This window comes from Neodiprion fabricii, chromosome 1 (assembly GCF_021155785.1).
Source record: "Neodiprion fabricii isolate iyNeoFabr1 chromosome 1, iyNeoFabr1.1, whole genome shotgun sequence".
Lineage (NCBI taxonomy): Eukaryota > Metazoa > Arthropoda > Insecta > Hymenoptera > Diprionidae > Neodiprion > Neodiprion fabricii.
This window is the reverse complement of record NC_060239.1, coordinates 32018638-32043645: the sequence shown is the minus strand read 5'-3', so window position 1 is coordinate 32043645 and position 25008 is coordinate 32018638. Positions and strand designations below refer to the sequence as shown.

The 25008-nt window shown below is 41.9% G+C and overlaps 2 protein-coding genes across 6 annotated transcripts in view; one reads left to right on the top strand and one right to left on the bottom strand.

The window, feature by feature from the left end:
• Positions 1-5974: 5974 nt before the first annotated feature.
• Positions 5975-25008, top strand: part of LOC124174367 (protein 5NUC-like) — a 48296-nt gene continuing 29262 nt past the window's right edge. Inside the window, exons 1-2 of one of the 3 annotated variants that reach the window (XM_046553439.1) lie at positions 6033-6168; positions 14488-14617. In XM_046553439.1, coding sequence (XP_046409395.1) covers positions 6117-6168; positions 14488-14617 — 182 coding nt within the window. In that variant the 5' untranslated portion in view covers positions 6033-6116. Of the gene's footprint in view, positions 6169-14487; positions 14618-25008 lie in introns of all 3 variants that reach the window. The other 2 variants (XM_046553441.1, XM_046553444.1) reach the window with 2 other exon arrangements.
• On the bottom strand, positions 9292-21985 carry LOC124174377. 3 transcript variants are annotated; one of them, XM_046553476.1, is made up of 4 exons: positions 21277-21985; positions 17626-17722; positions 9978-10704; positions 9292-9845 (listed from the first exon to the last, which is right to left on the bottom strand). In XM_046553476.1, the coding sequence occupies exons 1-4, from the start codon at positions 21316-21318 to the stop codon at positions 9815-9817; spliced, it is 897 nt and encodes a 298-aa protein (XP_046409432.1). In that variant the 5' UTR covers positions 21319-21985; the 3' UTR covers positions 9292-9814. The 3 variants fall into 3 exon arrangements, with proteins under 3 accessions (XP_046409432.1, XP_046409431.1, XP_046409433.1); XM_046553475.1 differs by having other exon boundaries at positions 9983-10704; XM_046553477.1 differs by having other exon boundaries at positions 9987-10704.

Genomic DNA, 25008 nt, shown 5'->3' with positions numbered 1-25008 from the left:
TTTCAGCCCGACTCGAATTACGCGAATGAAAGAATCAGAGTCAAATAATTCGAGGATTTCGATTGATCGCGTCAGGAACCGAGATCCGAACTCACGTTTACTCGAAAATTACAAACGAATTAGCGTACCAACGCGGTCGAAACTTAATTAAACGCTTTAGTCAGCGCTGAAAGGTTGAGTCAGAACACGTATAGATGAGAGACATACGAGTACAATCGGCCGAGCGTTAATTGGCGGCTAATTTAACGAAGGCTGGATTCAAGGCAAACGAACACCGCGACTGCGGCTGATGTGTAAAGTTAATATTCGTGAGAGATCCCAAACACGATTTTTTTTTTCAAAAATTAAAAAGTTGTGACGAACCGGAGGATCAATGCCGAGGAAACGGATACGTACAAGGAAAGAAATTAGTACCCACCTTTAAACTGCTGCCTCTTATTACGCGATGTTCTGAGAACGCCTCGGCTAGCCGCGCAGCTTATCTGTAATACACACTATTGCGGAATTCCTCAGTTGCGTTATGCCTTCGAACGATCTCTTCACACTCTATACCGTCATGCTTTATTATTACACCGACTTCCTCGTGCTCGGTTTTACCGTAACCTACGACGGGAGCAGAGCACCGCGACAGACTAACCGAGTGTCCGAATGAACTCTGAACCGACGCTAAAGGGGAGTCGACATCAGCTGGGGTCCCGATGACGCCCCCTTGCTGGGGGGAGTGCCGCCTTGCTCTGGTGTGTACGACGTGAAACGGCGATGCTGACATGTGGGGGCCATATGGGCACATGCGTATGTGCTATACGCTGTACGCAACTGCATACGTATACATAGCGCTGAACTTACACACGTGTGCAAGTTAGTTTGAAACCCGCCTACCAACCGTTATCGAAAAAGTAGATCTATGGTAAATTGATATTTTTCAACTTCCGCAGTTGAGCGGTTTCGTAGCTTCCTACTTTAGACCGATTTCCATGAACGTAAGCTCCGGTTTGAAAGTATCCATTTCATCCAACTGCAAAAGTAGCGGCATAATTGAATTCCCATTTATTTATCACCCGTAGTCCACGAGCTTGGATTAATCCTTGGGCCAAATGGAGAACTGTTGTCTTTCGGCGCATGCAGGTATTATATATCCTCACCCGCAACAACGGCGGAGTTAAATTTAATCGATCTTATTGTTGGTCCCGGGTGTAGAGCCTCGGTTAGTGAGGTCTGTTAAAGTCGGGCGAGTCGGTTACACAGTGAAATATTAATAACAAGGAGGGTGGGCGTAAAGTCGCGCGGGCTAAGGAATGCTGCCGGGCATCAGACGTCATGAGGGCTACGGGCGTATTATGGAATTGAGTGAATTGGTTAAATTGCTACATCCTAGAATCATAATATAAACTCTGAAATGATTTTCACGATAAGCCTCATAAGCTGCACATTCCGTCAGTGTCACTTTGATCCAATGAGAAGTTGTGCTACTTTCTTACCATCGCGTTGGCTGAATAAAATCACATCGGACTGAATTTAAAACTAGACGAAATATCGAATTTAAGATAGGTACTGAGAGAAGTCAAAAATGCGGAAAATAGGGCAAACCAGGAAAATTTGTGTTCAATTCTGCCAACCATATTCGCGAATACGCCTGAAATCGGCGACCATCGATACTGACAATGCGGTGCGTCGACAGCTGGCAACAGTATGGCTATGGAACAAGAAGTGAGGGATGAAAAAAAAATTAAAAAAATATATCCGGCAAAAACAGGATCTTTATTCGGTTATACCGTTTTGCTTTGTTTTGCACAACGTCTGCTTTCATCAGGAGGATATGTGACTGCGTGTGCAGTATATCCTTGACGAAATGGAAACTTGCGGGACTTGTGGGAATAATTTCTTTAGCCTTGTTTTTCGCTCTGACAATGCGGTTTACGTTTCATTCGTATTATTATTGTCATCATTGGCAATAACATTTTTGTCGTACAAGGAAAATTACACGTTTTGCGTTTCAAGAGTTTACATTTAACTGAAGTATCACGTTGACAAACTATAGATCACCTCATGATTTTGAAATGAATTTTTCTCACTGTGAGAATACTACGTTCGTTCGACGTTGGATTACGGTTGAATTATTTCAAGTAAACTGCAAAAATATCCCGATTGTCGATATTTAAAAAAGAAAAATAAACCTCGTCCCGTTGAAAGAGCCGAAAGAAAATTCAATCACAATTTGCATCTGATATGCTTTGTATATTTTACAGTGAAAATTAGAATAAAATTATTCAAATTTCAATATCTACAGCGACCAACATATTTTCCAAACAAGTACTGTATTCCCGACGAATTACACTCGGCAAACAATGAACGCGAAAATACCCGACCTGCCCGTTTTAATTTGCATTAAATCAATACAGGCATTCTCTCATCACAATTTCGCCCCCAGCTCGCCCTCCTCCTTCCCGTAATCGTTGCAAGTTCCGTCTTCCGATAGGAGAAAGGGAGAGAGAGAATAAAAAAAAATTTGATACCCAATTCCGAGGCTAGTAACAAAGCGGACGAACAATGGCTCTGATCCTCGACAGCGTCGCGGTGTTCCGTATGAGGGCGCGTGCACGGTATCCGCACACGACACGTCCGTTCGAACAGCTCCAGCTGCCGGAAGTACATCTGTCGGAACAACCAGCCCTGCGGCGAGTGGATGAATTTTCCCGCAGACGCGTTCCCCGATTCAAGTATATTGATCTAGAGATTCGCCAAAATCGCTGAAACGGCTCGTGCGGCGTATAAATTCCGACGATAATCGCGTGCGGAAATTACCAGATCGTCACAATAGCAGATTCAACTGCTGATGGCGTTGGAACATTTTCAGAGAAGCAGCAGGCCTTCGATAAGCGAAGACAGCTGCTCGACTGAACGAGGAGCGTGCCAGACAGGGTTTGGATCGAAAACGACCCGTGCCAAACTGCACCTTTACTTCCGGGCTGATCCTAGAATGTTTTCCTAGGAGGGTATACGGAACGCTCCGGTGGCGTATACACGAGGGCGGGATCTCTTCACCTCACTAATTTCGTTGATTTGAGAAAGGTTGGAAAATTAATGACGAGGGGCGCGATTCGAGGCACGTGTCTGCCTACATCTACACCGCGCGACGTTGCGCGTTGCGTGCAGTAATCGGGAAAACTTGGTAAGTTTAGTTCGGCGTGTAATTGACGATATGCATTATATACGGTGGCCATTCGCCGCAAGGGTTCCGAGCAATGAATTGTTTAACAAGATAACGACGCAAGGAAAGGAGAGTAAAAATTGCACTCGCTTTCACTTCGCTCCACACACGGTGCATCTTAAGGTCCGGTTAATTGTCGTCGCGTCGTCGGAGAAGTTGCGCGGCTTTCGCCGGCGGTAATCAGACGTACCTACCTATTTATCAACGTCGCTTGAATTACTTTTCCCCCCGATAAACGCGGCGAGACGAGATGACGATTTTTACGTATTCAGCTCCACGCGCGCGATCCGATTACGCGAAAGATGAAGCTTGCGGATGAAAATTGTCGCTTGTCTACCCCGATAAATTACATCCAGGTAGCAGACGTGTAATCTCGCTGCCGCTGCCGGGGAAATGACAGACGGACGAGTACCGTCGACTCCTGCGACTCTCACCGAAGTCCTTGAGGATTTCGAGTCTTCGCCGAGCGATCAGGTTCTGCAGACGCAAAAATCGAGGCAGCCAAACGTCCAGCTGGAGTCGAGGCTCGTCGTGTAGGTACTTAAAATTTAATTGCACACTGCACCGCAGAGCCGGCGATGCATCGGAATAAGCGAGTTCGATCCATCACCGCGGTGTCAAAAAAAGTTTCTTCCTCCTCGACGGCCCGTGTCCGTCGCTCGTCGTGTCGCCCTGGAAATCAAAAAGGAAGAGCTACTTAAAATTCGTTTGAGCTAATTCGATCCAGCATGCCTCGGTAACCTACCTACCTACCTACCGCTATGCTCCGAATTACTTGTACGCGCTTGATTACCCTGATGCGACGATAAGATACGCCGATGAAGTTCGATTCGAGGGTCAGACCGCCAGCTTCAAAAACTGATACCGATCGATCAATGCGATTGAATTTTAATTATCATAGCGCGTGCGTGAGCTTCGTGAGTTTCGGGGATAGGGATGATTTGTTAGAGACGTATAATATGTCGTCGTATGTATCTTGTTATAGAGTTTCTGTTTGTGTTTAGGAACCGTTAATGGCTGGGCTCAAGGATGCGGTCAAGGAAGAGACGATATACGTCAAGGAGACGAGAGGAGAATTCGTAAGGATCTATTTGAATTGATCAAGAAACCCTTTTCGTCCAATTAACAATCAATTAGTACAATTTTCGAATTCCGAACGTTCCTGAATAATCCGCCTCGCCTTGTGCGGTCCCCTTGTTCCTTATCGGAATTAAGTGAAACACGATCCCGTGCAATATCTCATCGAATGCGTCTACCTTGCACAGTTCATTATCGTGAATTAATACAAATTAAGCAAATTGCCTTTAAACTCCAGTCAGAGATAACCTGCCGCCAGGACATTTTTCATTTTCAAGGATATAACGTACGATTTCAAGAAAAATATTGTTGGTCATTTTATAGAGTAACGATGATTTCAAGACTTGTGTACGCAATTGTAGGAAAATTGTTATTAATGTATAAGAGCATACTGTCTGTGTTCCCACGTTTTTGTGTTACTCATGTTCGGTATCAATAACTCTCTTTGATAAATTATTTATACCTATAATTGTCAAAAATGATAATTTGAAAAAAAAACACACGTATTATTGTACGGCGCAAAGGTATTCAGTAGCAAAATTTGACATTTAAAACAACGCGAGAAATTCATTGGAGAATTTTAACCCTTTAGTATACGGAGACCGTGGAGTTCAGTGCTCACCCCCGCAGCTGTCGCGATGGGTGCCACCTGACTGGCTCGAAACAGCTGTAGACTTCCATCCACCGGTAGAAGAAGTGAAAGAGAAATATCGAGAACGAGAGGGCGAGAGAGAAGGAGGGAAGAAAAAAGCCCCAAAATCGTTTCTCGCAAAAAGCGCCGAAAAAACTATCTAAGATCTCGGCGCTGGCTGCATTGCAGGCGCAGACAGGATGTCGAGCTGAAGTGAGCGCGAAGGATGTTGAACGAACGTTGAGAGGACCCGTGGGATGATTTCGGGGGATTAGATTCCCTATTTAGATAAAAATCTGTTAATCAACTCTCCCGGGACGAGAGAAGGGAAGAGAATATCTCCCAATTCCGGGGAAAAGGACGACGAACGATTTCGCGTCTAATTCGCAGCAAACTGCAGAAAATCGCGATGTGATCTGCACACTGTAAATTTTGTACTTCTGACAATGATCGGCGAAAGAGATTATACAACCTGGGCATCCGAATCTCTTTAACTCGGATTCGGAGTCGATGAGAAGAGACGAGGGAGACGCGAGAGTGGGGGTCATGCCACGCGCCGGAATGGGAGGCAGCGAATGCACCAGAGGCTGAAGCAGCAGCTGACGAGGTAGGGCAGATGCCGCAGTGGCGTCGCGGTTTCCACTCCGATGTTCCCTCTTTTAAATTAGAAAATCGTACCGATCAGATAATTCTAATTTTCGACGAGGATGTTGGTAGTAGTGTTAGGTAAAAAAAACATGTCCCCGATAAGGTAGGCGGAGGTGAAACGATATGGCGGCGCAAGCGCATCAGCAATCAGTTTTATTATTTCGAGCAAATTACACGGGTATCGGTACGCGTAGGACTTCGTACAAGCTACCAGAGTCTTGCCTCGTCACACGGAGCTGATAGTCACCGAGAAACGCGAGAACGGACGATGCTTATTTTCAAATACGAGAGTCGTAGAATTTTGCAGGTTCTGCCGCCAGGCGGCGTGGTCCGATTTATCGGAATCCATTTCCGATTTCGAATTCTACGATTTCGTGAGCCAGTCGATCGTTCCGAGCGACCGGTGCGCAACAACAGCTGGCGGTTTATTCCATCGGCGTGGATTATATTCGGCGGCTGGCGACTGTTGATGTCGCTAGTAACAAAAGTGCGCGTTGGTAGAGCAGATGCACGGCATGTGTACGGTGCCACGTAAGGACGGACGGACACCAGATGCCCCATTGGCGTGGGTCGAGGAAAGCACGATTGATCACGAAGGCAGCAGGTAACTTGTCACGTGTTCCTTGGAGGGCCCCGTATTCGCCGGGTCGCGTGCCACTCTCAAACGTTTTTTTGTTTATAAGGTATATCTTTCCACGGTCGTAATTCTAGTCACGATCGTTCGGCCAAATTCTCTCACCTGCCCCGCAATCATTGATCGATAATAATAAATAATCATCGATATTGCGCGAAGCGAGCCCCTGATAAATGTCGCTGTAGCGATAAGTACAGACACCCTGTATGTTGTATCGAAAATATGATGCGAAAATGAACCAACGAAATTTAATTTCCGTTGTTAAATTTACTTTCGAATTCGAGTTCCCGAGTGATTGAAAATAAAAAAAAAGTAACGCTCATCGCAAATGGGGGCTTCAATCTCGGGAATGAACGATCTTCGAGAACCGTCTTGTTCCGTTGATGTTCTCTCTGCGGGGTTTGATTTACGGTTAGCAGTATACCGGATCTGTTTACGTATATACGTTACACATACATGCAATATGCATGTCACGTACGTGACCGTTACTTTTTAATTGCACAAGACGTAATTAACACGGACAGGCGAGGCGTTTTATACCCCCTGCTGAGACTCACAACGAATCATCAGCCAAATTAATCGGCATTAAGATATGCAGTCCGGATTACGTAGGTGTGTAAATATACCTATATCTATTTTTTTCCTCATACGGACACATGCGGGTATTCTAGTTGGTGTAAAATAAATGAAAAATTCAATTATACTTTGTTAATTTAATGGTCGTTTATTATACTGGTCAAATGCTATCTACAAATGATTTATTGTAAAAGTAACAATGGATCGACTGTATAAGTTAAAACAATATAATACATATTTACAATAATCGCCTCTGCACGACGAGGTATAAACGCGACTCACAATAAAAGTCTTTACGCAATCTTTTTTCGACTTCAATTTACGCAAGATTTCTAGCAATTTTTATTCCACCTCGGAAAACTGCGATTTCTTTATTCGACTACGGTCGTATTAATAAGCAGATATACGAAGTGTTTTTTTTTTTTATCTCAATTTAACCAGTCACCGGTGCTCGGTGCTGAAATTGTTTGATTCTAAAGCACCGAAAACGGGTATAAAGTTGATCTGACAATGAAATGTCCGATGTACCCTATGCATGTATGCGTGGTCAAAGTAAAATAACTGTGACAAGATGAGGGGATTCAAGGGTCCGAAATACGCCCACCTCCATCTTATTTTCTTGCTTTTTCTTTCTCCTGCTCATACTTCTAATTTTACACGTTGCTCCCCCGTTCAATAAATATCTAAGATCTTTGGAAAGAATCTTGAGAACGTTGGCAGTGCTGAGTGGATTTTATATGATTAGTTTAGGGGATATTAGTTTAATATTGTGCATTGGTAATAGATATGACATATCTATTACATATAATTATCATAGCCTACTCTCGTTACTCTCCTAGGACATTTTTTAATGTTTTTAACTATATAATAAGCGCTTAAGGCTTACAAGGCTTTAATATTGTAATTTATGTATATATTTTGTGTTGCTTTTTTCTTTTTTTTTTATGAACACGACCAACAAGTGATGAACCACCAATTTCCTATAATTGGTCTTTTGTTGGTCGGATACACCGTATATACATATAGGCGCGTTGTATACAAGTATATATTTATTATACAACTTTCTCCTCCGATGCGAATGTTGCGAGAAGGGATGCGATCGATCGTATAATTTCCATTCGTTAATTATCCGTTACTATGCTAACCTAAACATCGTCGGTTTTAAGTTTGCAAAGAGTAAAAGAGAATAATCCTACTAATGATAATAAATAAATAAAAATAAAAATAGTTTATCCGCCGCGGCTGTTCCGTCTACCGATTATTGATTCATAAGAAAATTCGCAGCTTCATTGCTAATACCTTATCTTACTACATCGATTGGCCAACACCAGCTTAATGCATCAGCTTATTGATACGAGGAAGCGAATCTCGATTATTTACGACAATTGCGGATTGAAGCACATCGCCGTACACTAACTACAAAATACCTATACATATCCATAAATTACTGTAAATTCACAAATATCATTTGTCGTTCAGATCCCGATATGTACCGCCGTGTGGGTTAAAATTAGCTAAGAACATAAGCTGCTTTATTGGCACAGAAATGAGAAATTCAACCTCTCCCAGAATTGCCGTCTTATCGATTGTAACAGTCAACTTTCGCGGTATCTATGCACCATCGAAAAAATAACGGACGCGGCCGATTTCGTTCGTTTCGTTCGCCGAAAAGAAATCATCAAGAGCTAAAGATCAAGCCTCGCGTCCTGCTTTGAAGATAACTTCGCAGGAAAAAATCTCGGTTAACCTTTGAGGAAAGGCGGAGTCGAGAATGGTGCAGATAAAGTGTTTCAAGTCCTTTCTCCTGTCGTGGGAATGAAAAGATAAAAACAACAGCAGCGCAACTCCCAAAATTGTCTCGACTACGTCCTTCCTATAATCCTGATTTAAAAGAATTCGAATTGTCCAAACTATTCAAGTTTTTACGTTTACGTTATTTTTTCTCTTTCAATTCGCGAACCTTTGCAAAATGTTACCGAATGTAATAAAGCAAATCAACGTTTCATCGGCATCCCGTTGGCAACGAGGAAAATAAAACGAATTGAAATTACGTCCAGATCATTAAATCAATCTACGACTAACGATCAACGCGATAATCTCAACGGATCAGCGCAATAAATTTGCCTACGTAAAGCCTAGGCTTCTGCCCGACTTCGTTGGGCGAGATTCGTTTCCCGTAATTTTTCCGTCATACATTTACGAAGTTTCGCTCGAGCTGTCTACAGTTATCGGCAGTTTTCCGTTTCGTCGAGAAAAACCTCAACGCGAGTTTTCAAACTTCGTTACAAAGCTTTCGCCTCACCTGGGCCGCAAGCGCTTCTATTTGCGTAATTAATTTGATTCCAGCTTGAACCGATGAAGGAAACGTTCGGTCGCGAGGGGCCATTTACGTGGAAATCAAATAAATACTTTCACCTCGTTGACATTCGTTTCGAGTAATTTTCATTAGTTTCCTCCTTATCGAATGAGTTTCCTTCACTTCCTTGACGCTGACCTCGCGATTTCAACTGAGTTGATTGATTTCACGTTGTTTCAAAAAAAATTTCACTCATTCAAGTTACTTTGATGGGCAGTTTAATTTTCACTGTTAAATCAATAACCTCCTTAAGTGAATGGCACCTCGATTCGTCTAAATTAGCTCATCGCTGTAGGAGTACAGGGGTTAAAAATGTAGAAAGATTAAGAAATAAAAGAATCACGACATCGAACTTTCAAAAAAGCGAAAAGTCAATATGTACAAGGTAAATTGTGGAAAAAACCAAACCATAGAATCATCAAAATTTTACAAACAATTTTACATTTTGGCACGGTACATATTCATTCTTTTTCTCCTTCCTAATAGTTGTCTCCTTCCCACGAAACGTGCCAAATATATTTTCACTTATTTCGACAAATCTGTGTTTGGATTCCTATACTCGGACCTTTCTAAATTCAATCAAGATGATCTTAAATAAATTTCCTCGTCATTGATAATTCGACATAGTGACCGTCCAGTTTTCTGCAGATCTTTCAAAATTTCTACTCCCGCCCGATCGCCGTATCACCGAGTCGTCGACCCGAATTTGCAGCAGCTATAAAAAAAAAATCATTCCAACGTTCTGCATCTCGACAGATTAAATAAGAAACGATTACCATAAAACGAAGTAAAAAAAAAAAAAAAAAGAAAAAAAACAGAGAAGTAAATAAATAAAGTTGTGATTTACGCAACGAACTGAGAAAGGACCCGCCCTCTCTGCAGATCGAGGTGATTTTTCATGGCGACGACGGTGGGGTGGTGGGGTGGAAGGCCCTCGTCCTCCACCAGGTATCGGAGGGCCTCGGAGGCGCAAGCCTCCCACCCAACGCCCCACGAGTCGGGGTCCGTCAGCCGGGGCCCCTCGGGGTCCTCGATCATGGCGCAGGAGCCGAAGGAGGGGTAGGCGGGTGGCATTTCCGCGTGGTTTTGGGCCCTCGCGACGAATTCGAACTTCCCCCGCCCCTCGTTAGGCTGGGGCAGCGCGTTCACCCTGGTGCATTGGTAGGGGGGCGGGGGCGGCAGCTGCTCGTGCAGACGGTGCTGCAGGTGTCGGGAAAGACGGGACTCCTCGCTATGGCAGAACGGAGCCGAACTTCCGCGCCTCTCGAAGCTAATCGAGCTGTACTCCCGCGTCGTTTCGGGGCCGAAATCCATGCTCGAAGTCGTCCCGTTCTTACCCTGAACCTCGCTGCATGCCCCTTGGCTCTGCAGCGCTAGTTTGCTGTTAGAACTGTTCTGCTTCGCGTACTTCAGCTCCTGCGCCAGCGATGCCGCGAGCTGGTGCAACAGACGCGTGTCCTGCGGCTCATCTCCGTCGCTGTCCTCCAGGTCGACCTCCACACCCTCGTCCTCCGACGACGAGGCCTCGTCGTCCTCGTCAACGCCCAGCAGGGTCAGCAGACGCTCGGCCGCGTCTGAAACAGACGTTTGCAGAAATCGTATTATGACTACGCGCAATTTCTGTAACGAAATACATGGTGGTTGTATTGATGTGACGAAACTTTGACGCAACAATCGCCAGGTTGCAGGGAGTGATAAGGTAGAAGAGACGCATACGGCAATTAGAAGGGTAGCGAGATGGAATTTTCAAAGAGCCAAATATCTGAGTCACAGAATTTTATAACGTAATAGAAAATTCGAGAAGCAGAATTCTGAGAGTGAATATTTAAAAAAAACCAAGACGAAACCTGAGAAGCATCGGACTTTTCATAATTGTACATTCTAGCTTTCTATACCTTTCCACATTACATTACACCTTTCTACGTTTTCAAATTTTATAATGAATTAGATTTTTGGCTATTGGAGGATTCGATATTGTGACCCATCTATTGAACGGCCTTCTATTCTATTCTACTTTTTGACCTCCGTGTACCTCTTTGATACGGAAAATATAGGCCGCTTGGTGAAATAATTTCAGCGTGACTGCGAATGAATATTTTCTTACAACCTGCAGTCACTCCGCAGCTTCCACTGCGCATCTGCCTGCAAATGTCGTGCGCAAATATCTCTGTAGTACGAATTGAAAGCAAATTTAGTTACAATGAAACCGTGTGGCATATTTACGAAAGAGTAAAACTTGGTCAGGTTAGAATGAGGTCAACTATTCAACGAGAACGTCTCTATGCAATATAATACAGTCTCGCCGCGGATAACAAGAACGTCCCGCAACGTTGTGAAATAAACCTTCGCAAACTGACTATTTCTATTTTCTTGTTGTTTTGTTTTTTTTGGTTCGTCTCCTACAGGCCGTGAGAAAGGAATTGTATTTTATAAGCATCGTTTGTAATCTAAATTTATGAAAATTACACTCGGCGATTTTACAGACAACTTTGGAAACGCTGGATAGTTGAATTAAATAAACCTCGCTACTTTCGAAGAAACTGCACGTTGAAATATAAAAGCTAAAAATTGCGCAATGTAATTTACGCAGCTATTTCATCTGCATATATAAAAGAAATTCCGAGCGAAATTGGAATCTTTCACTTTTAAATATGCATTTTAAATTATGCAGTAGGTACGTTTTCTACTCGTTATCATCTTTCGTCATGCTTGAAGAAAACCAAGTTTGCGCGTATAAACTCGTTCAAAAAACCGAGCATTGTTATACGTATCTATATACATATAACAACAGTTAAAGTTTTCACCATTTTTGGATCACATATTTTTCCAGATATCACTCAACCACAAATCGCGGTGTCATCGAGTTCTCGAGTGTAATTGAGTAAATTCACTGCAGACTGAACTAGTTATTTCCTCGTTACGGTAGAAGGTAATACGATAATACTTGGAATGCGAAGGGCGTACTTGACTAACGAGTATTACCGATACTGATAGAAACAGGAACACTCTGGTATCCAATTGCTCCAGGCATGGAAATTCGAAGCCCTTTCAATTCGCTTCCGTGCAATTATATTTATTCGTTACCCTGCAACTGCACGGAGAAGAATCTGAACCTGTAATCCCGAATAATATAAATCCTTCCGAGCACATGACCAGACTTCACGTAAGCGAGACTCGCGGAGTCGGTTTCTTCCTAGGTATACATATACATATACATATATATATATATATATATATATATAATATATATACATATACTCTTGACCTTTCTTCCCTTTGATTCCCGAGCAGTCAGTCAGTCAGTCAGTTCCGCTACGGTTATCCCGTCGTCCTGTACTCCAGTGCAGTGTATCCCAGTTTCAAAGTACACTGTACGGTTTTCCCCGTCTAGGCAACCTGTGGGAATTATTGCTCCAGAAACGTCCCATGGGAACTACCTGTCATCTTTCCCCTTCGCGTAACTACCTACCTACCTACCTACCTTCCTACCTTCCTACCATCCTACCCATACCTCACGGCCTCTCCTCTGATCCTTATACACTCATTGTACTGCATAACTACGCGCACCGCATGCACCATGCGCACACACGCAGTGCTCTCCTCTCGTATTCATTCTCACACGCGGCAGAGACGCGTCTAAGTGTGCGTGCAACTATTTACGCGTATGCAATGTGTGCTACCTGTTCATGGGAACACGAATATCGTACGCCGCCCACGGGGGGCGCTCGTCGAGTTTATAACCTGAGAAAATATTCGGTGCATATCAGATCCGGAAGGAGAAGGTGAACCACCGCGGATACCATTGGAGTTTTCGCGCGCAGGTATAATTTAAGAACCAAGCTTGAAGGATGAACGTTAAACTTTTAACGTGTCGTGCAATACGGTTTGTATTGACCTGCGGTTTTAATCGATCGACGAATACGCACTTCATTGTATCTTCATCGTCGTTCAAAAAACCACAATATTTTCAAATGAATAATCTTGAGGAGTAAATTACCACTTACGCACGAGATTGCTTATTTCATTTTTTCTTAAAACTTTTCGTTTCGCCAATTTACATTTCTAATTATATGCATTGCACAATTTTTACAGCGACGGTTTTGCAAAATAAATAAGCTTCACTAAACACAAGCCATTGTACTTGAATATTAATTCGTTGTGCGATTCAATGACCCGCTACCCCCTCGAAAAAACGTAAATGGGAAAATATAAGTTTCCTAATATTTTTTCTTATTTAATACACACTGGTCGGATGCTGTAACCAAATTGCTAAGGTGCATCAAAATATCCGGTGTCATCAGCCCGACGCGCGGCGCGCATATCTAATCATCTCCGAGCCCCGGATGCATGCCATATGAAGAGAAGAAAAAAAGGAGAGAGAGAGCAGAAGAAGGAAAAAAAAGATATATACACATATACTCTGGCTCGAGAAAAAAAAATGTAACGGAAATTTAAACGTCGTGAGAAGAGTTTATAGGAACGAGGACGATGAACCGCGTGCGCATCGTATAAACTCGACCAGGATTTGGTACGCGAGATTGGTTTTTGATCCCTCGCCGCGAGATATCGTACTTGGCGCTACCCTTATAATCAGAGGAAAATGCGTGACAGGCATGGCCAATCTTTGCTAACAGTATGATGCGAATAATAAAGTTGGCTTTACGGTGTATGAAATGAGCTAACAAAACTTGTATAAAAAGCGAAGGAGCGAAGATGGGAAAATAATATCATGTAAGAGGGATTTGGGCGTAGGGGGGGATGTAATAAGAACAAGACAACGGAACTCAATTTCGTTTCCCCGGACGGAATTAGGTCGGTGCTGAAAATAACGGAATTACAAGTGATTTATGTCAGCGTTCTCTCTGAGATCGTAAAACATTATTATACATATGCCCAGTAACCTGCCGTACCTGCAATATGCGTAATGGGTGGTGGATATACATACCCTCGTAATTCACGCAATAAGTAAGAAATATTCACTATTTTTTACGTCGGAACTTTTTCTAATGTATACATACGATCCCAATCCAGTTTTGAACGATTAAGACCGTCAATGAAAAACGACCGCATTAGATATAGTTAGGAGAATATTTTTGATGGACATAAATAATTGAATTTAATTGGATTCAACAAAGTTTTAAACTATCGACGAAGACGGTTGCGACGTCTGCTTCAGAAGGATTAGTTTACATGTATCCACGTGGTATTTGAATCAGATTATTATTATCTATTTCGTTTATTTCATGTCACATCTGTATAAATAATTCAACTAACAATAAGATTGAGAAGTGTTTCGTTATTCAAATAACCCTAATTATGCGTAACGCTTAATAACGAATTCTTCTTCATCCCATCAGCGATCGCGTTCTCCGTACAACGTAAGAGCAGAGGCAACGTCGTTTTGGAAGGCAATTTCCCAGGCGTGGTGATTCACAGGGGATTCACTCACCCCAGGTACGATACCCAGTCACATGGTCGCCCATGCCGGTAAGTCTTATACTCTTCGCTTATGCGTCTCCGATCAACCCTGCTCTCGTTTCATTAGCATCCGTAATAAGATTAATTCGGAATAAGGTCGTCTGCCTGTTAATTCATAAATTAGGGCACTTTATACTCGTACCTGAGTATCTCTCGCTACGGTCTAAATTCACCATTTCAAATCATTACCATCGCCAATACTGCGTACTATTAAGTATTATGCGTGCTACGTGTTACAATAACAACGATTATTATTATCAGTGCACAGATATTAATCAAGCGTAAATATAATTTCTTACAATAAAATAAAAATAATGTAAACAAGTCGTTAGTGCGGTTGAAAAACATTTTTAATGTGAAAATAATGATTGTAGTAACTTAGGTGACAATGAGAGACTGATCTTTTTCAATCGGTACTGTTTATATTATACGAAGCAGCAATAGCTGGTGTTTTCCGAGTGTCCTTCCGGATACTTTATCTGGAAGCAGGTCCTTCGGTCCCCTAGGATGCGGGGATACATACGTATACTATACATACAAGTCTTCCCATACCCATACACTCATGCTCGTTTATCCGTGACCGGCGATACTCGGGTCAGACAGAAACGATGCGACATAGACACGCACACACGCATGCCGGGTTTCAGGAGAGCGCAGGGGATGGTGAAACCGAGTCACAGACCTTTCTGTAAAGGGATGTGTATATAGGTATAATGTATACAGTGACCGGGAGCGGGACATCCCGAGGGGGTCATGCGAAATCGAAAATTTATGGGAAAACCGAGGAGGATACACGTATACGTATATTATGTCCGCGTATCTCGTTTCCAGTTTTCATGGGAATTTAAGAGATTCGAATTCCATCCCTTTCATCGAAATTTCACATTCTATTCAACTATCCGCGGCGTGAGACCCGGGGAAAAGGGAGGAGAGAGAAAGAAAGAGAGAGAGGGAGAGAGAGAGAGTTAGAATCGTTCGCGGTGTGGAGTAGTAAAAAAAATATCATACTAAGGAAAATTATGATGAGGTATATTATTCGTGAGAAAAAAAATATGCTGCACTTAACCTTTGAGGAAAATTACAAATATGTACATACATTAGGGTGGTCCTTATCAAGGTGGAATGAATTTTTTCCGAACCGCCCGCCAAGTCAACTTTAAATAATTCAAAAACAATTCCTAGTTTTTTTCTCAGATTATTCTCTCAACTCTCACTCGTGCCCGTAAGAGGGAGGACGTTCTCATTTAAAATACACGTATTTTGGACACATTCTCAGTACATGTATCTTACTGCAAGAGAAATAACATACAAAAAAATCTATAACTGCGAAGTTTTAGTGGGCATTAGTGCTATTATCTCAGAAAAAATGCACACAATCGTACTAGGTAATCTAGACAAATTGCACTTCCTTCAAATGGAAAAAAGTCGGATTTCGAGGGTGTGAAATTTGTCGAGATTGTGTGGTATGATAATGTGAATTTTTTCTCGCATATTAACACTAATGCCCAATGAAACCTCGCAGTTACAGATTTTTTCGAATATTATCACTCTTACTATAAAATATATACTAAGAATGTGTCCGAAACACTTGTATTTAAAATGGGGAAATCCACCCTCTTACAGGCACGGGTTAGGGTTGAGATAAAAAAAACTGAAAAAATTAGGGAATTGTTTTTGAAGTATTTGAAGTTAATTTGGAGAGCGACCCAGAAAAAAATCGTAACTTTACTAACTTTGTTCTCATCAAAAATTTATCTCTCTTCTCGCTATACTGCATGTATTATGATACCAGGATATAGTATTGACAAACGTTCCAATATTATACGTATGCCATAGAGTCTGACAATGAGAATTTTTAATCGTTCTACGGAAAAAGTGATCACGTACACTTTGCGGTCTCTTATCGCTTGAAAATTGATGTAAAATAAAATTTAAAAAAAAATCCGTATCTGTAACCGATGAGTAAAAACATGGTTACAACGAGTGGGCAGCAAATTCCTCGATGTAGCAGCATCCCGACTCCCAGGGAGTATTTTCAATGTATCCGATCCAATCTGCGGTAACAATGGCCGACCGCCTGTACGAAGCAATATATTGTAGAACGTGGCATATCAGACACGGGGGCGAGAGAGCTCAACAAGAAGAGATCGAATTTTGATTGAGTTTATTTGCCAATTTTCACTCCCAGCTACATACACGGATTCTGCAAGCAGCTCGCGTATGATGAAGCACGTATCGTTTCGCCGATAATTAATCAATAACATGTACCGTACATCAGCGAGTTAATGAGCAAGTATAAACACACGCGGTCAAACGTGTTAATTAATTTCGCATGCGATTACCGCGACGCATTACATCATAGACCTACACGTTACATACAGATAGACATATGATGTATACCTGTACACATACTGTTCGGTGTAGGTATAAGGAACCAAGCGCTGCAGGCGTTATACGACTCTAATTACCTAAATCATGTACATCGTGTTACGTAGGTAGAGGAGGAGAGCGGCTGGATATTTGCCATTGACGAATTATTGATTTCATAACCGGTATAACATTGCGCTGGACCTCGACTATGTGCGCCATGCATCGTGTGCACGTATTATAATACAGAGGCTCGTATTGAATGCCGCGGGAGCGAATAAGAGATCGTTGAAGGCAGTGAATAGCTGTAGTTAAATAATTTATGAGATTGAACGTGCGAGCTAATAAAGCCCGTTGACAAACGAGTTTTCCTGCAGTTCGCCTGCAGCCTGACTATCGTGTTTAATCGTATGCGCATTGGACTCGTACGGCAAACCGGCGGGACTTGAACCACCCTGCCATCCATGCGTCCACGTACGGCTTGCGAGGTAAAGCGGATGCTGCGGCGAAATCGATTTTTTAATTATCTTTTTATTTATTTTTCTCACGTTTCGTTAGCTTTTTATTCTATTTCAGTCGACTCTCGCAAAGCATAATACGCAATTATAAATGATAATTGAGCTGGTACACGAGGCACATGAAGCAATTACCTCGTATACTTGGGGCTGCGTCTGCGATATCCGATGCAAGGTTGACAAGGTCCTCCAGGCCTCCGCCGTCCGCGCCGCTACATTCCATCATCGTGTCCTGGAAGATGAAAGCCGGAGTTAATTTAATCTCGAATATTAACAAACGAGTGCTCTGTTTTTTCTCATTTTTGCAGTAGGCATGACTTTATCCTCATCGTGTTTATATTTATATCAAGTTTGCGTACGGGTGATTCATGCTTCCTTGTACACACACGTACTAATTGGAAGTAATTTTCCCCGTGCTGCGCAATTTGCACGTTTTTGTTCTTCGTTTCAACGATTTGTATTTCTATCACGATTTTCAATGGAATATTATAATGACGGTATTCAATGTTGGTGACAGAATAATGGGACGAGATTAAATTTCTCAAGTGAAAAGTTTGATGATATGATTTATAGGAAGATATGAAAACACACTGAATTTCATTTATTTCTCTTTTTGCTGGATTATTCGTAATTTACAAGAGACAAATTACAGATCAGTATTTTGTAATTCAATAGCAGGAATCGGTTGAAGTGAAAGTTCATCGAAAGCGCAATGATGCAGTTCAAGATGTATAAATTTCGTCTTAATCATTAAAATCAGTTCTCGTTAATTGAGTTCAAGTTTATTTCTTCGCATTGCATGAAAAAATTGTGAAAACAAAAATAACAAACGATCCAATTATAGACGAATAACAAAAGATGTATTTTTTTTTGTTCATATGCGAGTTACTTAGAGAGAATTTTCACCAAAGCCGAGGTAATATTCGCGATGACAAATCGATAAAACGTTATTTGGTCGCGTGAAATATATCGTGACTAAAAATAACTCACGATGTGGCAGGAGAAGTAGGCAAATTTCTGGGTCGAAGAACGTCGGTTAGGTTACAGTGTTACGCGTATTTGAAGGTGTAGGGACAATTTCACGACTGACTAAAGTCGTCGCACTTTCTTCCAATTTTGTATATTATTTGTTGCCCCTAAAACTCGTCCTGTACAACAAGGCGTAAGGAAGGTAAGAGGCCTTGAAAAAATTTTTCCCACTGACCCACTGCCCGCCAGACCCTAAATCCCAAAATTACGAAAGGATGTGGTTTTTGGAGACCCCGTGCCGAGGATCGACACGTTCCTGTAATCCGTCTCTCTCTCTCTCTCTCTCTCTCTCTCTCTCTCTCTCGTTGTAGAAAATTTTACGGCACATTATTTATTGTCTTATTGTCAAACGCTTTCCCTGAATCCGCAAAATTACGGTAGCTTCGCGTACCGCGGCTGCATCAGGCAAGAATATTGCCGTAAACCTTTACGGCCTCTGTTTCGGGTTGTAAAAATTTACCAAAATTTTGCCCCTGTTATCGAAGAGCCCTAGGCAAATGGGGGGAGAAGAGGCGGGCCGGTAAAAAGAATATTGCCGAGGTGGGGGAATTGAATTTTCACGTAAAAGTTCACCGAGGCGAAAGAGAGTTTCTAAAGTTTTCACCCGTTTTATTACAGCGTGAATTTTCTCCCAGCTTGGAGAAAATATATTATAAGGGTTGAGATGTTTAATAGGACATAAAACTCTGCCCGGTATTGTCGAAATCTTGTTTCTGGAGTCTTTCCAATTTTCGTCAATTTCGTTCTCAAACTTTCCCTTGTTGTTACATCCTTTTTTCCACGCCTCGACGTATAACTCCGGGGATATAAATTTATTTGATCGTTATTTCGCGGTCTGGAATCGGTATCGACGAAGCACGATTTAACAGGTGAGTTTGACAAATTGATAAAATACAGATTCGGTCGAGACGAAGCTCCTACAAATCATTCTCTCAACATGTCAATTTTCCAAACCGACCACCAAGTTATATCGAAGATCCGGAGCTCTGTAAGTTGAAATCAGACCAACGATGAACTTTGAACTTTACGATAATCGATTTAATTTTACCGTAAAACAGTCGTTCGTCTATTTTTTCGTGCAACTGAAAAACTGAATTACGTGCACCTAATTGGCAATTACAAACTGATAAGAGAGTGAGAAAGCTGGGGAGAAAGCGTGACTGTTGATTATTATCGCCATGATTTTAGTTCTTCAAAGTGAAAAAATCAATTTTTCAGAAACTAAATGCAGTCTTTCGGCAAGCCTGAATACTTTCAATTTGCCGTTCAACTCATACAGGTTTCTTTAAATGGCACGACGTGCTTGTCTAACTGCGAATCTCGCTTTAGAATAAAATCTTGCATTCATCTCTGGCTAGCGCTACCGGACGTCGAATATGCAGACAGATTGTTTGCCTGTCTCCAGGCACGAGTCGAAAACCGCATATTATACGCGGAGAATGAATTTACCCAGGATGTCCATTATACGTCGCGCGTCGGTTGATGTCTTCACTTCATGAAATCGATCGTTGAACAACGACGGAAGAAGGATAATCAATAACACAGATCAAAACTGTTCAAACTCTAAAATGACTCGTTTAAACGAGCTCGATGTTTTTTGAATCGGTCGTTGCCATGTTCTTGGTTAAATTATCATAGAGGAACGCCGATTCAGCAGTAGCGGCAATTAAAACAACCGGAGTGGCACGAAACGGCGGTTTGAAAGGCCTTCCTTGCCAACCCTTCGCACTCTATCGTCCGCGAAATTAGCCGCAAAATTTCAAACTCTGAATGACAATAGAAGGGGTATGTACCTGTCTTGTGGTTTATTATGCATTCATTGGCCAATCTGATTTCTAGCGTAATTGTTCCTAATTTGAGATAAAAAGAGAACCTTGTCTGTAATGAGACTCGCATACAAGTAATTCCGTTAATTATTTCCGAGGAGGAGGATTACAGCCAAATCTCTTCATCGTCTTGTTGGAGAATCGGTGAAGTTGGGATCTATCTTCTTCTTTATACGTGTGTGAAAATGACGAAATTGTCAGAGCATGGGATGCCACGGTAATTAGAAACCCGAGAACAAGTTCTTTTCAATTGGCGGAATTATCTCGCTCGGTTTAGATTCTATCAAAATGCTACTGATTCGTTGAAAACCGTTTTATGTAACTTCCCACGTGTATTAGTTGTATTAGTGGGTTAATCAGGATTGTTCTATATTCTCAATTCATCGCCGTCAGACAGAGAATTTTCCAAGTACTCGGTAATGTTTCGATATCTAAATCCTGTTTTGCGGTAAAAACTATTAAACACATCAATTATTCATTTCACGAATTATAGATACCATGGGATAAACGTGAGAAAATTTGTAGCGACTCTCAAAACTGCGGACAAATTCTTAGACCTGCAATTATAATACAATTTTCTAAATCATACCGAACTTTCGGAGCAAACAAGAAAGTCTCGTTGATTTAACGTTTAAACTAAGAAGGAACAATCTGTTGTACAAAGTGCGTGGTACTCGAATGCAACTTTGATTTAAACCTGGCTAGTGCTGGAGTGACAGCGTAAAAAAAAGATTAAAACAATAGATCACAGCAGCTGGTAAAGCGTAGGAGTTTAACGGTAAATTCATCGCGGTGTGATAAATAATACGGCGTACTTGTACGAAAACCCGAAGGTAGAAGGATTAAGCGTAGATTTTTGCCGGCGAGTGTTAAAATTTCCACGATACTCATCCAAAGTACCAGATGGCCGAATTACTCGGATTTGAATTACCTCGCAAATTACGTCGTCCATCATATCGTTTGTGTCCCTCATATCGTCTTCTCGTTTCTCCGACGTCTTTTGTTTTTTCCCCGACTGTTAAAATCGGCCACTCGTTTCCCCGAACAAATCACAAACGGCTAAACCGTCCCTGATTTTCCACCGCGGAATTTCGGCCTCTCGTCACAAGCACATTGTCACTAATCGTAAGAGTGGAATTGAAAGGCGACGTTGCACGGTGCTCGATGAGGAGGCGAGACGCCGGGGGATCAGCGCACTGAATTCACACTTTGATCGGCGCGTGTGGGTGAGCCGTGCCAACTTGACGTGAAGCAAATCGATCCCACATCCACGGTGAGCGGTGTCAACCGGTGGAGTTAATTCCTATCGCCGAGGTGACTAACTATCGCCGTGTGTTAGTTCGTGGCGCGCGGTTCGACCGAGGATAGCGCGGCCGTTCGTCGATTGTTTATTTACTCGTTCTCGTTACCCGTCGACGCAGGCGACCTCGCCTAACTTCACGCGACTCCTCGGACTCTACGCGACATCCAGCAACGCCCGCGGCTCGACTGGATCTGCCTGAACGCCGAGACGACCCTTTCGACTGTGAGGACTCGGGAGCCCCTCCGAATATGCGAGACACTCGCCGCCTCTCTCTTTTTCTCCCTCTCTCTTTTTCCGTAACGCACCTCGAGACGCCAGCAGGTCTGCCGCCATGACACTCGAGCGGTCAACCAGCTGCCAAATCCCCACGAAGTAAGAGGGACAAATCCCTTCCACCGCAGCCGAACGTCTCGACGAATCGCAGCCTTCGGATCTCTGACGTCACACAGCTCGAATCGCCGCGCGCTTTTTACTCGCCCGGATGCCGTTGAACGCCGCGATCATTTTCGGATTCCGATTGCCTACTCTTCGCTTTTCCACCATCTCAATCGACCGAATATCGATCGCTTGTTTTTTCATCTCGGACTTTGACGACTCGATTCGAGCTCCTGTTCATCGCTCACCTCACCGTTACTCGTACTTCAGCTACAAAGAAATTACGAATTATCATTTTTTCGAATACAGCGAGTGGAGAAAGTTTAGGTACAACATTCTTCAGAGGGTTATTTCTTGTAAGATGGATGTAAAGATATCTCGCGTATCGTCTTATCATATGTATTGCTAATTTCTGATCGTTTGTTGATATCTTTTTATCCAGTGCTCGCGGCTAGTAGCTTCGTGTTTCTGTTGACGAGTGATTGTCGTTGAGAATCTTTAAGGAAACGATAATTGCGATTCGAATACGGGAGAAAACAATAATGGTATTAAGGCGAGGATAACCGGTACCTTATACATACACTCGGTCAGAACGAGAGGACTTTTACTCCTGTACGTCGGTGGTACAGGTGCCAGTTCACCTGTTCGATATATTATTTAAATGCTTCACCTGCCGCCAGATCTAGAGATACCGTGAGATAAGCATATACCTACCCGATCATCAGCCGTTTCCCGCTTTGGAAAAAATACATTCTTAATAATGATGTCCTCGCTCGAGAAATCGTTAATTAATCGGACTTGAAGTAATAAAGAAGAATTTTGCTCTAGTTGCCACGCGGAATACGCGTAAATGATAAACGGCTGATCAATGACGGAGGAAATTTGAGGCTTCGCACAATTGGCCGTCACACAATTCGCCTAAAATCTGTTAGCGTCAACTTTAATCGGATTTGTCCAATTCGCTTAGGGTTCACTTTTCCCTTTTCGTTGTCGTATAGTGACCTGGAATACACATTTACACGTGATCGATATATTAAGCCCGGTTACTGTATACAGAGAATTGCTAAATTTGTACTTTCGGTGTGTAAATCATACTCGATAGATTCACGTTTGCATCTTTCATCCGCTGAAGTTACAGTTTCACATTTGTTCTTCATGTGGTGTGCATATCGTGACGCCGGTCGGACTCTTCAAGACTGGTCATGCACGTTGAGTGGAATGTATTTGAACGCAATATTAACTATGTGATGCGTAGCTACTTTCCATGAATCATGGAATTTCAGGAAAAGAATTTTTTATGATACATATACTGCAGTACTGAGAACGGAGGTAGTAGCTTGTTTTCTTGCCATTGTGAGATATTCACAGTTTTTAATTTTCAGCCCTCTCAGTCTCTAAAAATTATATTTTGAATCGAAAAATTTTCAAGTTTGACTTGAACCGTGAAGATAAAGGGTTATGTTACTCAATAATGTTATAAAAATGTGAATTATTATATAATTGAATAGTGAAATAGACATTTTTTACATTCATCGCTTTCAGAATTATTATTTTTAACGTTCAATACTGAGATAATCTGGCGTATCTTATTAATTCGTTTAATTTAAAATTTTTGTCATCAGAATCACCTATTTTATTACTTTACTGGGAAAACATATCAGAGAGACAATCACAAACAATGAAATACTTAGATATTTTAATCGTTATGTGAAAAGTTTATACGCTAAGAACGAAGATATTTCGGTTACGAACTTTTCAAGTTACGATTAAAATATCTTAATAATTGATAGATAAGACTAATTTTCGTAATAACTTACTACTTTCAGTCATTTTCTTATTACAAAATAAATTGAATTGTTCAATTATGCAACAGAAATGTTCACCAATTGATATTACATCGTCACTACGTCGGCGCTTAATACAGCAGTACAGAACAAAGAGTAATGTTGTGATGAAGCAGCACTGACCGTGAGTCGCAATTTTTATGTTCTTCGAACTGGTAAATAAAAATTGATCCTCAATATCAGCGCAGCATGTATCTATCTGTATATAAAAATATAGAAAGTAGCACGGTTTAATATTGATACTTAAGTTCTTCTATCTGGTCAAGAAGCGTAAATTCCGCAGCGGATGACTAATTACTGGAGGATACTACCGACTGTTTATACTACCGGAGGCTAAAGATGTTTTTTGACACAAATCGCTTCTCTATTTTTAGATTTGATTAAACTGACGGAAGTTTTGTAAGCCTTAAACGCTTGCGATGTTATTGTATTTTTGTTGAATTGTCAGGTTTGCGACACAAGTGTGTCATTGTCAGGCGTCACTCCTATAACAATGAAACGGGCAATATCCGAGCGGTACAATCGACTCTTCAGATGTCAAAATACCGAACGAAAAACTTTCCTCCAAAAAGAGGGGGATTCTGGATTTGCTGTTTTCTATGAACTACAGTTATTGTGAGAATTCTTTCGCTCCGTTTGCTCTTTCTTTTCTTCTTTCTTATCTTACTCTTACATTGTAATGAGACTTGTGTCCACATGTAATTTTCTCTTACGGAAGTTGTTCATTAGTATTGTCACTCCGGTTATCTTAAACAATCTCGCAATTTGAAAGTAAAATTCTCTCGCTGAAAACCTGAGTAATAATACTAGTGAATAAACTTGCCGGTTGCGAAAATTCTCTCCTACTTTTCCTCTTTATACTCCACTATTTCCATCACATTCACATCGTTATAGAAGTTGCGTTCGTAATGAATTTCCTGTACCCAAAAATTTCCTTGATAGCGTCACTACAGTTATTTGAAAATATCGCCCTTTTAAGTCAGCCTGACCTTTTTCTCGCAATGACTATTTTTAGACCCAATATCAAACATGGCAAATCACGTGTCCGAAGAGCCTGCCGTGAGCGTATCCAGCTACCGTAAAGCTCAAATGTATGTCGAAATGCCAAGTCCCAGGAGCTGTCACAACTTGGCACGTTTGC